The 17,018-nt window shown below is 37.6% G+C and overlaps 1 protein-coding gene across 5 annotated transcripts; it reads left to right on the top strand.

The window, feature by feature from the left end:
- The first annotated feature begins 3,721 nt into the window (after positions 1–3,721).
- On the top strand, positions 3,722–13,620 carry LOC142219955 (uncharacterized). Of its 5 annotated transcripts, none has more exons than XM_075288749.1 (4): positions 4,463–4,691; positions 4,780–4,880; positions 5,043–5,556; positions 12,756–13,620. In XM_075288749.1, exons 3-4 carry the CDS (start codon positions 5,546–5,548, stop codon positions 13,255–13,257), a joined length of 513 nt encoding a protein of 170 aa, XP_075144864.1. In that variant the 5' UTR covers positions 4,463–4,691; positions 4,780–4,880; positions 5,043–5,545; the 3' UTR covers positions 13,258–13,620. The 5 variants fall into 5 exon arrangements, with proteins under 5 accessions (XP_075144866.1, XP_075144867.1, XP_075144864.1 ...); XM_075288748.1 differs by having other exon boundaries at positions 4,780–4,925; XM_075288751.1 differs by lacking the exons at positions 4,463–4,691; positions 4,780–4,880 and adding an exon at positions 3,722–4,086.
- Positions 13,621–17,018: the final 3,398 nt, after the last annotated feature.

The raw sequence follows: 17,018 nt of genomic DNA, 5'->3' as shown, positions 1-17,018 counted from the left end.
CGATTCATTGGTTATTTCATAACTAGGGATGGCATTCTGTTAGAAAATCGTTCTACCTACCGCTTAAAATTAGTTTGTAAAAACTAGGAAATTAAATGATCGGCAAACTTTATTGTAAATTTGAAAAGACAAAAAATCACAGAACACATCCATCAAATGTTCTAATCGCTGCCGATAATTCAAAAAATTTTTCGATTTCGAATGTGATACTTTGTCTAGATACTTTGTAATACATGCTCATTTTTCCATAATGCGAGGAAAAACGCTAGCTTTGGAAAGTTAACAAATTGTGTGTATAAACGGTTCGTAGTTACATGATATGTAGAATATAATGTTGACACAAATGGTCATTTATTGTCCTTTGAACGAAAAACTGAATATTAAATTTTGACCAATTTCGCCCTCAGACTTTCAACGTTGGCAATTTTACCTGATAAAATATTATATTTATTGCTCAAAAGCAAAAATTGGAAAAAAATACCAAATTTTAGAATCCGCTTTGATTTGTTCGAATTAGCTACGTTTGGCACGAATTTTTCCCATCAAACGGCCGACAAAGGCTTCATACGCTACATGAAGGTGGCTCTGCGGTATTTTTCCCAACACTTTAGTATTTTTAGTGCAAACCTTACTCTCCAAAATGCCCCAGGCGCAAAAGTCCAATGGATTGCGATCCGGAGATTTTTAGTAGCCACTGCATGGAGGAAATCAAGTGAGGAACCTCCTCCTGGCTGATGTGTGCTGAATTCTGTTGGAATATTCATGGTCTGCCGCCAAAATTTTTGTCTGCCCAGGGCTTCAATACTGTTTTTGGGACATTTTTTCATCTGAGCCACCGTAACGATCATTACCATCGGCGAAGTTTGAGTTCTAATGGCCAATCGAAGGTGTACATTTACAACTGCCCTCTATGGCAAGTAAACCCGATCAATTGGATTGTTCACAGACTGCTCAATTTGAAATGGTTTCTCATAGGAGAAACCAAATTTTGTAACTAACCACTTTCGTGCAAGCGAAGCAACTACTTGGCTAAGCACTTTCATTCTTGGATCTTGTGTAAGCTTATTTTTCAATATGTGTTCCATCCGTTCTCGCGATATGTTCAGCACACGATATGTTTTTTTTACCATAACGGCGTGGACGTCTATTGAATCTGGCCGTCACTTTTCGGATCATTTCTGGTGTTATTACGGTTTTCATTTAAATTCTGGAGGGCTCTAACGATAGCCACTTGTGGCTTTCCAGCCAAATATAAAGCAATCACACGATCGAAATTATAGGTTTGTAAACAATAAAATTAATAAATCTGTCAGCTGTCATACAAAATTCCGAGGTTGTCACAAGTGTAGAGATGATAGACTCTAAATAGTTTTATTTCCTCTTAACCCTTTCACTACCGATGTCCACTTAGAATGACATTCGAAAAATACACCAAATTCTATTTTCCCACTTAGTTTCGATTTATTTTTTTTCTTATATAATCTAAATAACCTATAAATATTTTCTGTATTGATGAGGTGTAAAATACATTTTTATAAACATCTTTGGCAATAAACGAAAAATACGAAAATTTGAGAAAATGTTTCTACTGTATGTTTCTAGTAAATTGACATTCATACAAAAACTATAGCTGATACTTTTTCGTTTTCTTTTTTGTATTTTTTCTCACACTTTGAGGAAGATTATAGGCCAAATAGCGCTTATTTTCGTAAGACCATTTGGTCACAATTAAAGAATCAAGTTTTCAGAACAAGCTCATATAGCTCTTGAAGTAATTGAGGTAGGTTTTCAAAATGGCAATTTTTGTTCAACATGCTGTTAGTACAAGTAAAAACAGAAGAAAAATTAAAGTTTTTAACATTAGTGAAAGGGTTAAAGGAAAAAAACATTTAGGGACAATAGAAAACGTTGTACATCCCTTACATCAGTAAATTATCCTTTCAGTGAATATTCTTTGATAATCTACAAAAAGTTTTGAATCTCTTTGTGGACATATATCAAAATATAATCTAATTTCTATTTTTAATTAATTCTATTTGCAAGCATACAAGACAAGCATATGTATGTGTGTGTGCATGTGCGTGTGCGTGTGTATTCATGGCTTCTTACAGCCAAGTATAATATTTATACGACTTTAAAAAATCGAATGCAGATGATGCCGGTCTGCCTGGGATGGTCATGCTGTCTACCCATAAACCATAACGGTATATCTGCTTTGTGTCTCGACATCTATGCAGAAATTGAGAAATTCCTCCTCTCGTACCTTGTGCTCCATCATCATCATCAACATACGATGCAGTAATAATTTTCCAATTTCTGATATTTTGGCAATCAATGTACGACTTTCTATCAAGTCTCTGAGAAGGGTGTGTGTGGTTTGCTCTTTTTTGCTTTCCAAACTTTGTTTGCTGGTTTTCAATCACATCAGGATATTGTTTGTGTCGCTTGTGTGTAAGTGTGGTCGTATGTGTGTGGCCAAGTCTAAATGTTTGCCAATCTTTTTTGTTTGTTTGAACCATTGGTGTTGCCTATTTCTATTGTGTCTGCTTTTATTCTCATTTTAATTTTATTTGCTGTTTGGCCCTATGCTCCAATGTGAATACGAATATGAAACGAAGATAAATTGTAGTATGTTTCGAATGGTGTTATTCTTATTGTTGTTGTATCTGTAAGTTACATTAGTATTTGCTCTGTATAAGTCATATTTGTGACATTTTGAGAAGACTGGCAGGAAACGGAAACGAGCAAAACAAACAAAAACAACACTCGAACACACATTCTTCTATACAAGGGAGAATACACGCATCCAAACTCAGACACACTAACACGCATACCCACACACACACACACACCCATAGACACTAATAACTTGAAATGTCCTTGTGGTCATTGGTGCTCATGCTTCGTGCCAAGAAATCACCGAAATGGAAACCTTTGCAAATGATTAATAGTTCTCGGTGGCAGAGCAGATTTGTATGATTGGCTTAAAGCAGAGATTACCTAGCGAACGACTGGTAGCCATCTCCTTTTCCATCCAAAAGATTGAGTGATTTGGAACTTAAACGATTAGTCAGCCGTTTTTAAGTCCAAATTAAATTGCCATTTGCGGGCAGATGACAAAGCCAAACAAAGCCCAACTCATCATAGTCCCAATAAAAGCATTGAATTTTTGGGGCCAAACTAAGTTTGTAAAACAAAAGATTAGTTCGGTTATCTGAAAATGGTTATCTGAAATTCAAATTCTATTGCCTCCCAAAAGAAGAAAGGGCAGTGGATATATCTGCAATTCAAATTCTATTGCCTCCTAAAAGGAGAAAGGGCAGTGGAAAATTCTTCGGAGATATTGAGAAAATGAAATTGAAAATCGATTTACAATGGTTACAGACAAATAACATGAAAGGTAAATTTATATATCCACGCAAAGTCATCAGATCGATCCTAGACTCGGATAAAAACACCAAAAATATGTTTTTCTAACGCTAAATGATTCAGCCTTATTATCTTAACACTATTCGGTCCATTATTTCTCTTCTCTTAAGAGCAATAGTTAATCTAATGTTTATTCTCCTACATGTCATTTAGAAAAACATACGTTCGTTATGACTGCATCCAAAAAAAAGTGAACCCATCCTGGAAGAAAATGTAGGTTTATTTTAGAAAATTTTAACTAAAATAGTTTTTGTAATTGTAACATGTTATAAATAAGTTAATACTTGTTTAATGGAGTTTTGTATGAAATGAATTATCTTTAAATGAAATTAAATCAAATTAAAATACTTTGAATTTATTAGGTGTAAGCTATCCGTTACGTAGTAATAGAATTGAATTGTACTAGATTAAAATATGAATTGTAATAGGATAAAGAAGAAAAAACAAAAGAAAAATAGATCTGATGGCAACTCCACAATTTTGTATTCCTTTTCCTACGAGTTTGCCTTCCCATGTTATAAAGTTAATTCTCCCTCTTTCTGGATTCAGCAGTCAAAGCAGTCACACCTATTATAGAAAAATAAAATAACTCTTGTTCATCTACCCATAAACCAAACATTTTGTTATATCTGTAAGGCATTTATTACATTTCTCAATGTAAGTAATTGTGTAACACTTGGTTAGTGCTCACTCAAGAGAAGGAACCTAAGTTCCAGCATCAAATATAATATATTGGGACCTAAGTTCCTTAATTAATTTATGAAGTTTCGAAACATTAGTTTTCCATTGAGGCTTTAGCTCAAACTTCAATCCAGTCAGGATTTATACATGGTCCTTCGAACCTACACAGTTAATCATTCTATGGATATATTACATTTATTATTTAAACAAAAACAAAGGAAGATGTAATTTACATGAATTCATTATATTCCCAATTGAATGTACAATTCTATCTGGCAACAGCAAGTTTACTGTGAATGACTGTCAGAATAACGCCGATATAGTTGCTGTCGACTACGAACTCATACGACAAAAAAGAAAAAAAAGGCAAGAAAGCGGCAAATTTTTGGATAACCTCATCGAGAATAGAAAGAAAAAATATAAATAATAGCGTTAATATCTGGGTGGAGTAGAAAAATAAGAAGAGAGAAGAAAATATTATATTCTGATATAAAAATATATTCCGTCTGAAATTTAGGGAATGAGAAATACGTCGCAGTGAAGCTGCGAAAAGTTGTTGGCTGGATTTGTTGGAAAAAAAGGTTATTGCACGTTTCCCGATAAACCACGTTGCATTTTCTTTTAAGTGTTGGAAAAAAGGTTGTAACGTTCGTTGTTTTCTTCAAGTAGGAAGTTGTCTGCGGCTAATGATACCTACAAGCTTGGCATGGTAACGAATACCGGAATTTTTATCGTCCTCAATAAAAACTTTGTGGCGAAGCGTGTTTTAAGTAAATCAACACAGCAAAATCGTAGCTTTCATAATATTTGTACCGGTTTGTATAACACATAAATAGATGACAAAAAAAGGCGTTTATTTGAAGACATTTTGCTCATGATCCAACGCACTCCTCACTGTTACTGTTGTAGATGTTAATTCTCAATTATTTTAGGTACACGCCCAAGAAAGCTGTGACCAAATTGAAATCAAGTTAATTGGATATTTTGAAGACGACATAATTATCTGGGTTTGTAGATACATACGAAGGAAGCAATCACCTTAATCATATGAGCCTAAGATGAATTCTAGACCCAGATATTGGTCCACTCAAATTTATTTTCTACTGGCCGATATCTAACATGTTTAACAACAACATCACCACTGCATGACCGCATCAGACTCACCCACAGTCATTTCCCTCATTTCATCGATAAACAACATTTCATCATTTTCACCAGTTCATGCTCCAAATCGAAAATCGTTTCTTCGACCAAAGCTCTTAGTTTGTCACCACCAGTTTCCAGTTCATAGAACCTGATTAGCAAGTTTTTAAGCTGAGACACCCAGTAAAGCTAGAACGACATCATATTTGGTATATTTAAAGAAAAAACGACCGTGAAAATTCGGAGTGAGTACAGATTGGAACCTCGCGGATACTTTGAATATTATCCGAAGATGAACTATACGTAAGTCATTTTGCCTTTCATATGTAGTTTAGTTGGTTTGAAGTTCAACGAAACCGGAATTTAAAAAGAACTAACGACAGTTAATAAAAGGATAACAAAGTAGTCCATATAATGGAAGGTCAATGAAACGAAACGGCTTGCGTCGTGATGAAAAATATTTATTTAGCGATTACATGAACCCATCAGCCAATAGGTTGACCTATGTTAATAAATTCAATCAGAAATTCAGTCCAAGAGACTAGGGACTTTGAACACCATTATATTCTAGACACATACATTGTTTTCATTGAGATTGTTAAGGGTCGTGCATCCATATGACAAATTTGTATCGTTACCACATACACACAAAGTATTGGATAACTTCGATATTGATAATACGATACATTATGAAATGAATGGACTTAAAACCAGTATCATCTATATTGTATGTACTCATTATACGCATAATTATCTTTTATGAACTCTGTTGAAAGGATATTTTCTTCAATTGATTACGTGAACTCACATATCAAGAGTTGAATTTCCTTTTATAAGCACAATATTAAGATCAAGCTCTTGTACTGGGAAGTTTTGGTTTTTATGAGAAAATTTTAATGAAATATGAATGCAATACTGCAATTTTGTGTGAAATAAGCAGACAACGAAGAATTTCTAACCCCAATTGGAGTTTTGAGATTCATATGAGTTTAACCCGAAATCGAAAAATTGGAGGGTGTATATTTACTTAGTGTCATTTTTTGTTAATGGAATTGGGAATATATCAAAGACATGAACCCCTATTAAATATCTTGTTCCCTTTGAAATATTTTATTCTCCAATCACGAATGTTAAGAAAAAATTTGAGGCTCATTTAATCAGTTGGGGGATATTTCTCTTATTTACTTTCATTATATGTATATCCGCCGACGGGCTATTGACGGAAGTTTTGGTGACACGGGTTTGTAGTCCGCATGTCCTTGAAAAGGCGTAGTTGAAAGACTGGTACCATTGCTTGACTCTCCACGAATATGAGCTTTGTAGATATTTGTGTCAGATGTCTGTGTCGGTGAATTCACTTTGGTTTTGACTGGGGAACTGTCACATTTATCCTCTCCCAGAAGAAAAATGTTTTGGATGTTCACACGTTCTATATTATCTTGTTTTTCAACCTACACTATGGGAACGTAATCACCATTTGGAATATTTCACGACCAACTTGGGTATACGAGCTTTTTTGTACTTAATCTTTTCTGCAACAAATCTCATATTGCAGATTCTCATTTATATCGTACTATTTCCTCGATATTTACACGATTTCGACTCGGTTGATTGAATGTGTCGATACATTTTTAGAAGATATTTTCATAGTCACTTCAAAAGCATTTAGTGAATACTGGAAAGATAGCTGGAATTCAATTAATTACTTTTTGCTTTGCCTGAAACCAACAGATATTTTGAAGTATACTTTATATGAAATTTGCATTTTCTTGCATTTTCAATTTCTCATAGCATGTGTTCCCGTGGAACTGAAACACATATTAATCTCTATTTATATATGTATATTAGTTGAATTGAATTTGCACGTGGTATTGCGTTGGTTCCTGTGGAACTAGAACGAATACAGACTCCGGAATATTGGATATATTTACTGAGGGAAATCTTGATATCTCGTACTTGTTCCCACGGAACTGAAACAGAAATAAATTTCGGGATACTTGTTTGCTCGTGTACGAGACTCGGACGTGACCAGGTGGAAGCTCTTTTCTTTGTAATTTTTTAACAGACTGGATGGTCTAAGTGATCCTGAAATATCGGGTTGCCACTATACCTTCGATTGCTCCAATCTCACCATGGAAAGCCTACAGGGTGATTTCATCTTCGATACGGATGATTTAATTATGTTCTGCGCCGGTTTCGAAAACAGACCGGGAAATGAACATACGGACTCTTCTTTACAAGTTGCACTACAAGACCTTCATGAACGGTGGACAAATGTTCAGTTGACATATAGGAAATTGTTTACCACAAAAGGGGAAAAGCTGACAGAGGAATTTGCGGCTTCGGCTAGGGAAAAGTACAGCACTTGCACCATAAGTTTTCACAATTGCAAGGCGAGAATGATGGACTTGCAGAAGGCGTTCGTTCCACCTCATGACATTTCTCGTGCAACAGTATCTTTTGAACCTTCAGACCCTTCTTCGAATTTTAGTTGTATCAAAGTGCCTCCGTGCGACACCGAAGATTTTCAGGGTGGATATGAGGAATGGCCCTCATTTCGAGATATGTTTACTGCGGTATACATAAATCACCCCAAATTATCTCCCGTGCAGAAACTTTATCATCTCCGTCTCAAGGTGAAGGGTCATGCGGCTGGTATTGTTCGAAAATATCAGCTGTGTGGTGAGAATTTTGAGTTGGCGTGGGAGGCCCTTCGAAGTAGGTATGAGAACAGGAGAATACTTGTAGACAATCAGTTAAGGATTCTCTTGAACCTAAGGTCTGTTTCTGTGGAGAGCAGTGAGGCTCTTCAAAGAATTCAATCAACCATAAATGATTGTCTGGCGGCTCTAAAGACACATAACATTTCTACTAAGGACTGGGATCCAATATTAGTACACTTGTGCTCTAGTAAATTACCTCATGAAACCTTGTCTCTCTGGGAGCAGTCCCTGAAGTCACACAAGGAGTTGCCAACCTGGACGGAAATGGACAGATTTTTATGCGATCGGTATGAAGTCGTAGAACGGCTGTATAGTATACACGGGACCAAGGGTGGTGGTAAACGACCAGAGGTTCATTCCTTTCATACCGGAGGTAAATCGGACATTGTTTGTAAACTTTGCAGCCAGGAGGCACATAGCCTTAGAAATTGCGCCAAGTTTCGCGATCTCAGCCCTACCTCTCGGAACAATTTCGTATCTCAGAACGGTATGTGTTTGAACTGTCTCTCATACAAACATCTGAGGAAGGATTGCAAGAGCAAGGTCGGTTGCATGGAGTGTAAAAGGAACCATCACACCATGTTACACTTTAAGAACAAGAAATCTCGAGCTAGCGCCTCGAATCAATCCCCACAATCTTGTAATACTACAGTTTTAGAAACCGATGGCCAGCCTTCAACACTAGAGGCACAGTCATCGTCCCAGACGGCTGAACAAGTACCCATTTCTTATACTTCTTCGCATTTTTCATCATATACCTCCAATTCCTCCCGGAATGACACTATCTTACCGACAGCCATGGTTACTTTAACCCATAATGGTGACCTTTTTAGGGCTCGTGCTTTTTTGGACCAGGGGTCGGAGAAGACTTTTATTTCGAAAAATCTCCAACAGAAATTGTTGCTTCCGACTCAACGTAGAAGCTTTCGGATTCACGGAATGGGTGGTCAAGTTGTTGCCAATTCGAATTCTTTGTGCTCTATATCGCTCTGTTCAACTATCTACAACCGTAATGTGATAATTGATGCAATTGTGGTCCCGAGAATCACTCGTCTCTTACCCAATTTTTTTGTACCTAGTACCGAATTATCTTCAGCTGATTTGAATGATCTGAATTTGGCAGATCCCGATTTTCATACTCCAGGAACCGTTGATCTGTTACTCGGTAGTGATGTCATTCCGCAAATATTGCTAAATGGAGTTAGGAACATTTGCGGATCTTTAATTGCTCAGTCGACTATCTTTGGTTGGGTTATAAGCGGACCTGTCACGGTTCCATCGATTACCTCCTTTTCTATACAGACAATTGAGATGATAAGTGATCCGATCAGTGAACAGTTGAGGAGATTTTGGGAGCAGGAAGAGATGGTCGACAAGGGTCCTCTTTCGGCTTCCGACGAATACTGCGAGAGTCTTTACCAGAGAACCACTACACGAAACGCAGATGGACGGTATGTGGTACGACTCCCCTTTAAAGAGAATTTTGAAATAGAGTCCCCATTGGGACGATCAAGGTCTAACGCACTCACGCAGTATATTAGGATGGAAAATTCCTTGAAAAAAGATCCTGGTCTCGGGAAGGCGTATCATGATGTTTTAGAAGAGTACTCGACTCTTGACCATATGCAATTGGTCTCTTCCAAGGAACTAAACGAGAATGGTTCGGTTAGATCTTTTTATTTACCGCATCACGCGGTAGTGAAGCCAGAGCGCACGAGCACCAAGGTCCGCGTGGTCTTCAATGCTTCAAGGAAAACTAGTTCAGGGAAATCTCTTAACGATATATTGCACGTAGGCCCCACACTCCAAACCGATTTAATGGCATTAATTTTACGCTGGCGTCTTTATAAATATGTTTTTACCGGCGACATAGAGAAAATGTACCGACAGATTTTAGTGCACCAGGAAGACATCAATTATCAACGAATTCTGTTCCGACGGCTCCCTAATAGTCCTATAAATGATTATGCACTGAAAACAGTTACATTTGGTGTCAACTGTGCTCCCTATCTTGCTATTCGAACTCTAATGCAACTCGCTAAAGATTCGGCTAGTGATTTCCCATATGCTGCTCAAATTCTTACGAATGATACTTATGTTGACGATATTCTATCAGGTGCACATGATTCCGAGTCCGCCATTGAAGCTCTTGCACAATTAATTGCTATGCTCAAAACCGGTGGTTTTCCTCTTAAGAAAATAACCGCAAATTATGGCCCCATTCTTTCATCCGTCCCTTCAGAAAACACTTTAGACTCAAAATTTCTCAAATTTCATGAAACAAGCAATACAAAAACCCTCGGTATACAATGGAATGCGTTGGAAGATAGGTTCTCGTATCGTATCGATCCATTTGATATTCCTATCGCTATTACTAAACGTAAAATACTCTCTAATGTGTCAAAACTGTTTGACCCCGCAGGGTGGATTTCTCCCATTATCATCACTGCCAAAATCATGCTCCAACAGCTTTGGGTGGAGGGCACAAAGTGGGATGAAAATGTGCGACCGGAGATTTTACACCAATGGAATAAGTTTGTCAGAAGTCTCAACCAAATTTCTCGTATATCGATCCCCCGATGGGTTGCCTTCAGTCCTTCGTACAACGTACAGGTACATGGGTTTTGCGATGCTTCCGAGAAAGCATATTGCGCTGCCATTTATCTCCGAATAGACTGTGTAAATGCAGTACAGTCACATTTACTCGTGTCTAAAACAAAGGTTGCCCCCCTCTACCCTGTTAGTCTCCCAAGATTGGAACTTTGCGGTGCTGTGTTATTATCTCAACTCACCAAACATGTTTTGTCAGAACTGTCCCTTAAGAATATTGAACTTTATCTTTGGTGTGATTCTTCTATTACTATTTCTTGGTTAACGAAACCACCATGTACTTGGAAGACGTATGTAGCGAATCGAGTTGCTAAGATTATAAGAAATGTTGGCAATTGTTCTTGGCGACATGTGAGGTCTGGCGATAATCCTGCAGACCTCGGATCTCGAGGATGTTACGCAGAAGATTTAATAGATAATTCTTTGTGGTGGCACGGCCCACATTGGTTGCGTCAAAATCCAGAGGATTGGCCAAAATCTCGGGTCAACGAGGAAACCCTCCCAGAAACTCGGAAAATCGAGACCCATCACCTGGTAGAAGCAGATGATGAAATTTTAAAACGGTTTTCAAGATGGGATCGGGCGGTAAGAGTCATTGCTTATATCATCCGTTTTTATAATTGTTTGAAGAAAAAGCCCCGGCCTACATCATTGGATATTTCTAATACTGAGTTTGTGGAAGTGAAAAATAATCTTATTCGTTTAACTCAACAATGCTATTATACAAAAGAATACCGATTGCTCGAGGCATCACGATCCGTACACAAAAGAAGCTCTCTGTATACCCTAAACCCGTTTCTGGATGACCAAAAACTTATTCGAACGAACGGCCGTTTAGCAAACTCTAATCTCCCTTATCACGAACGTCATCCAATTATACTTCCAGTCAAATCTCATTATTGCAAGTTACTTATTAAGTTCATCCACGAACTTCTACTGCACGCGGAAAACAGTTTAATGATGAGGACTATTCGCGCGGAATTCTATATCTCTAGACTCCGATCTGCTGTCAAAAACTATATACGTAGCTGTAAAATATGCACTATCTACAAGCAAACGGTAAAAAATCAGATAATGGCCGCGCTTCCCTTAGAAAGAAGCTCTTTTTCATTACCCTTTACATACACGGGCCTCGATTTTGCGGGACCTTTTTCAATTAAAACTTCAACCATAAGGCAGGCTCCATACCAAAAGGGATATGTCTGCGTTTTCGTATGCTTTAGCACCAAAGCGATTCATTTGGAACTTTGCTCAAGTTTATCCACCGAATCATTTCTCGCCGCTTTCACAAGATTTGTCAGTAGACGAGGACTTCCAAAGAAAATTATGTCTGATAATGGAACAAACTTTGTTGGAGCTGAAAGAACTCTTCGATATGAATTCGCTCAATTCATCAAAACAGCCGCTCAAGATGTTAACACAAAATATATCCCTCAAGGTATGCAATGGACTTTTTTACCTCCAAATGCCCCCCACATGGGTGGCTTGTGGGAAGCTGGGGTTAAATCATTCAAAATGCATTTCAAGAAAGTAACCCAGAATACTAAGTACAATTTTGAGGAATTCATAACTCTCCTCACTCGAATCGAGGCTGTCCTGAACTCACGCCCTCTATCTCCAATCACCGAAAATTCAACAGATCTTTTGGCGTTAACACCAGGCCACTTTTTAAAAGGTGCACCACTCGTGGCCTTTCCGGAGAATTTGCCAGACAACTTATCCTTTCCCGATCGCTGGGAACGTTTAAAAGTTCAGCAACACTTATTTGCCAGACGCTGGAAAGATGAATACCTGAAAGAGCTACAAAAACGATATAAGTGGCAAACCCCTCAAGAAAACATTAAAATCGGACAACTGGTGGTGATAAAAGATGACCAGATGCCGCCCTGTGACTGGAGGCTCGGCAGAGTAACTAAGACTCACCCAAGTTCTGATGGATTTGTGAGGATTGTAGACGTTCGTACTGCCCGTGGACCCATAACACGCGATATTACTAAATTATGTCCCCTTTTCACTCAATCCTAATTTCTCTTATTTTTTACAACATTCCTAGTATACGGTTCCCTCTCTCGTTTCAAAATCAAAAGTGTCGTTGGTATTCTGGTCATTGTCTTCTTTCTCTTAAAAAAAAAAAAAAAAAAAAAAACTTAATTTTACTTATTTTCACAGGGCCCCTAGCAATATTCATCAATGTCTTCTCTGCAAGCGTTATCATCCACTCCGGTTTTGCAGACAATTTCTCAACATGGATGTCGGAAGTCGCCGTAGGGAAGTTAGGAGACTCGGATATTGCGTAAATTGCCTGGCTCGTTCTCACCGGACATACGAATGCACCTCTGAAATTGCCTGTCGACATTGCAGAGAGGAACATCACACTCTACTGCACATTGCCGCACTTCCTCGAGTGACGTTGGATGAAATAGAAAGAGGACGTGTTCATTCTGATGTAAGACACCTCATCACAAGCCGTCGTGTCCAAGAAAATATTCTACGAGAAGCAATAGATCGCCAACGGATTCGCGACAATGTTAAGGTAAAACAGAATAGACAGATGCGACTAGTTGACGTGAAACGAAAAGGAACTCGAGTGTCAAGAACCTCCCCACGTCGTGAAATTTTGAGGACCGCCATGGAAGCACTGCAGCGATTAAAAGATGCCCTCGAACAATAAATAATTGGCCTGTCTGGCCAAGGCCGGGAGGATGTTTAATGGAGTTTTGTATGAAATGAATTATCTTTAAATGAAATTAAATCAAATTAAAATACTTTGAATTTATTAGGTGTAAGCTATCCGTTACGTAGTAATAGAATTGAATTGTACTAGATTAAAATATGAATTGTAATAGGATAAAGAAGAAAAAACAAAAGAAAAATAGATCTGATGGCAACTCCACAATTTTGTATTCCTTTTCCTACGAGTTTGCCTTCCCATGTTATAAAGTTAATTCTCCCTCTTTCTGGATTCAGCAGTCAAAGCAGTCACACCTATTATAGAAAAATAAAATAACTCTTGTTCATCTACCCATAAACCAAACATTTTGTTATATCTGTAAGGCATTTATTACATTTCTCAATGTAAGTAATTGTGTAACACTTGGTTAGTGCTCACTCAAGAGAAGGAACCTAAGTTCCAGCATCAAATATAATATATTGGGACCTAAGTTCCTTAATTAATTTATGAAGTTTCGAAACATTAGTTTTCCATTGAGGCTTTAGCTCAAACTTCAATCCAGTCAGGATTTATACAATACTTTTTGTCAAACTGAAGAAATTTTGTTTTAAATAATTAATTTTTTTCTGTTGTTTAAGAAAATTTCATATATTGAAAGAAAAAATTGGATTTAAAAATTGGTAAAATGTCTTTAGCGCTGTACGAAGTTCAAAACAGGTACAATTTTAGTAAAATTTACCCATTTCAGAGACTTATGAACTCAATTTAAGCAAACTTCTGCCATTTTAGGAAAATATGAACTTTTTTATTTTGTAGTAAAATTGTGCACTATATTTGTATACAACTTTTTTTCATATTTTTAGTTCACGCCATTAAAGTTAGGAAAAAATTATTCAAATAAGGAGCATTTACTCATATTGTGCTTCGCCATTAAAGTTAGGAAAAAATTATTCAAATAAGGAGCATTTACTCATATTGTGCAAAATTTAACTAAAATCAACTAATCTTCATGAACTAAAATAAAGTTCAGTTGGCATTAGAGCCCCTTTTTTCTGGGTGTACACATACAAAAAATAGTTCTTTCCTTCCAAACGAAATTTCAATTTTGTTGCAGTTATACCATGAAGCGGATAATAATTTATTTTAAAAGTAAAAAAAGCAGTCCGATATTTCAGGCTCACTTGGACTATTCAGTCCATTGTGATACCACAGCGGCGAATTTCTCTCTTATCACTGAGTGCTGCCCGATTTTATGTTTAGCTCAATGACAAGGGACCTACTTTTTATAGCCGAGTCTGAACGGTTGTGAAACCACTTAGAAAAGCTTTGAAACACTCAGGAATATCACCAGTATTACTGAGACGGGATAATCCATCGCTGAAAAACTTGTTGGTGTTCGGTCGAAACTGGGTTTGAACCCGCGTCTCTATGTGTGCAAGGCGGGTATGCTAACCCTCCCTGTGATACACCTATGAAAGTCATTTGCATTTCAAATTCATTTAAACTCACAAAAATCGACCTAAAGATGTAGAAATGTTATAACAACTAACTGGTGGGTACACAGAAAAAAATCATCGTTAAGCTGATACCAGGGTTGGCCTGTCACAAACTGTGACTTTTGCGACATACATTTGCGACGGTATAATACGTATGTCGCAAAAGTCGTAAACCTACTGTAGAAAACCTAATTTTGAATAGAAGAAATCCTGAACATTTTTTAATTTAGCATGACAGCATTCGCTGTGAGTTTCTGCAGAAATTTGTGAAAGTTTTTCCACCGTCAAGCCTATTTTCTTACGTGGTATCGAAATTCCCGTTGGTGAGTGTGCAAAATACCTTGGGGATATATTGGACAGGAGACTGAACTTAAAGCTAAGAAAGGATGAGAAAATCCACGGTTACCCTGTACTCGTGCAAAAGGCAATAGGGAAAATGTGGGGACTAAAACCTTCTCTTCGCACATACCATCGTCTTGGATATCATCGAATTTGCTGCCTAGCTGACGCGACTGAAGTATTTTGAGTTTGCGACTTTTGTTACTTTTCCTACATTTACGACACGTATGTGACGTTTACGACGTTTACAACTTTGCGACAGTCGCAAACCTAAAAAAGTTTGATACAGACCATCTCTGGCTGATACTAAATTTCACATATGTGGGTTGCATAAAAATTAACATCTTTTAGATTAGTTTATTTTAGGTTATTTTTTATTTATTAGATTATTTTTTTAAAAACTTACTTTTTTCCAATTTAACGTTTAGAATTCAAATAGGCCAACCTTCATGGCATTTTCACGTAATTAATGTAGCTTCAATTCTACCATTAAGTTGTTTCAAAAAAACATCCTTAATTTTCCCAAGAAAAAAAAACTTTTAAAAAATATATATATGGGCTAGCATATGGGCCAGCACCATGTTGCCAGTATTAAATAAATCTCTGCCATGCGTTTCCTCAAATGTGAACTTTGTTATTTAATTTCCGCATTTGCTCAACACAACCGGCAATTATGCAAGTTACCATTTTAATTTGCCCCAGACCCAAGTAACCCTCGGATAAATGCCTCCTCCCCTCCGCAAGCTCAGATGCAGCTAGCAATCATGGATTTTGAGAACACAATTACTGGATTCATATACCATGCCTCCTTTGGCCGTACAACAACAACCCAGACATGAGCCGGTTATCAGGGACCTTCATGTAATTGAGTTCACTCACTGCATTCGGGCTGGAAGTACCAGCCAACCAACCAAGAGCTAACAAATGTTGCAACGTTTCACGAGTGCTTGATTGCCTGACTGCTCGAGTGAATGCATGCATGCATATCCTCATTATGATGCGGCCATAGTGGGTCCTGGGCGGATGTGAGAAGGAAATTGAGACAAGAGATCTGCATGGCCTGAGTCGGCTTCATGGCTCCAGATGCACTTCAAACGCAAACAAAAACAGAGAAACCATGTCCAATGCAAATGCAGCCCCAGAAACCACAGTGAATGACAAGAGGACATAAGTTGCTGGGCTAAAGTATGCTTGGACTTTAAATGCAACATTATTTCACTTTTCGTGAAGTGAAATGATAATCTTCTTGACAAAACCTCTCCTGCCCAGAAAAACGTGCTGCTCTGCCATGTCCGCATTTAAGAGGCGGAGACATTTGTGTTCAACTGAAAGTTGTAAGAAATCCATAGCATAAATAAACTGACATGCTTTTGGGGCTCATGCACATAAATATTTCCTTCTCCTCTCTCGGCCAACTAAACAACTGGCCAAGTTCCTATTTTCCAAAGAAACTTTGTTTTGGGAAAAAGTTCTATAAAGCTAAATTATGCCACCGCACATTAAGTCCAAAACGTTCTTTGGCAAAGCTTTTAAACGCGAATAAATCCTCTTCCGTTTGGTCTCCCACCTTCCTCCATTTCCCACGCCAAATGTCCATGGCTCAGACAAATGTCCTTCTTACTCTTGTTTCGAATGACAAGAAGATGTAGTATTAAGGTATGCTCATTCCTGGTGGGCCATAAATGCTGCAGGCTTTTAACAAAAGTGTAAATTTCGGGAAAACTTTAACACTTTAAAAGTCAGTCTTTTGGGCTAACGCAACTTGCCAGAGATAGCGTAGAAAACTTGAAATACGAAATGCAGGTTGGCAAAGTATGCATAATGCCATGCTAATTTCCTGGATTCTCTTGCATTTGTGGTACCATTTTAAGTGGATTTAAGGTAAATTTCAAGATGCGCACCAACTCTGTCCATGGCAAGAGATAT

This window comes from Haematobia irritans, chromosome 1, assembly GCF_050003625.1.
Source record: "Haematobia irritans isolate KBUSLIRL chromosome 1, ASM5000362v1, whole genome shotgun sequence".
NCBI classification, from domain to species: Eukaryota; Metazoa; Arthropoda; class Insecta; order Diptera; family Muscidae; genus Haematobia; species Haematobia irritans.
This window is presented reverse-complemented; position numbering and strand designations above follow the sequence as displayed.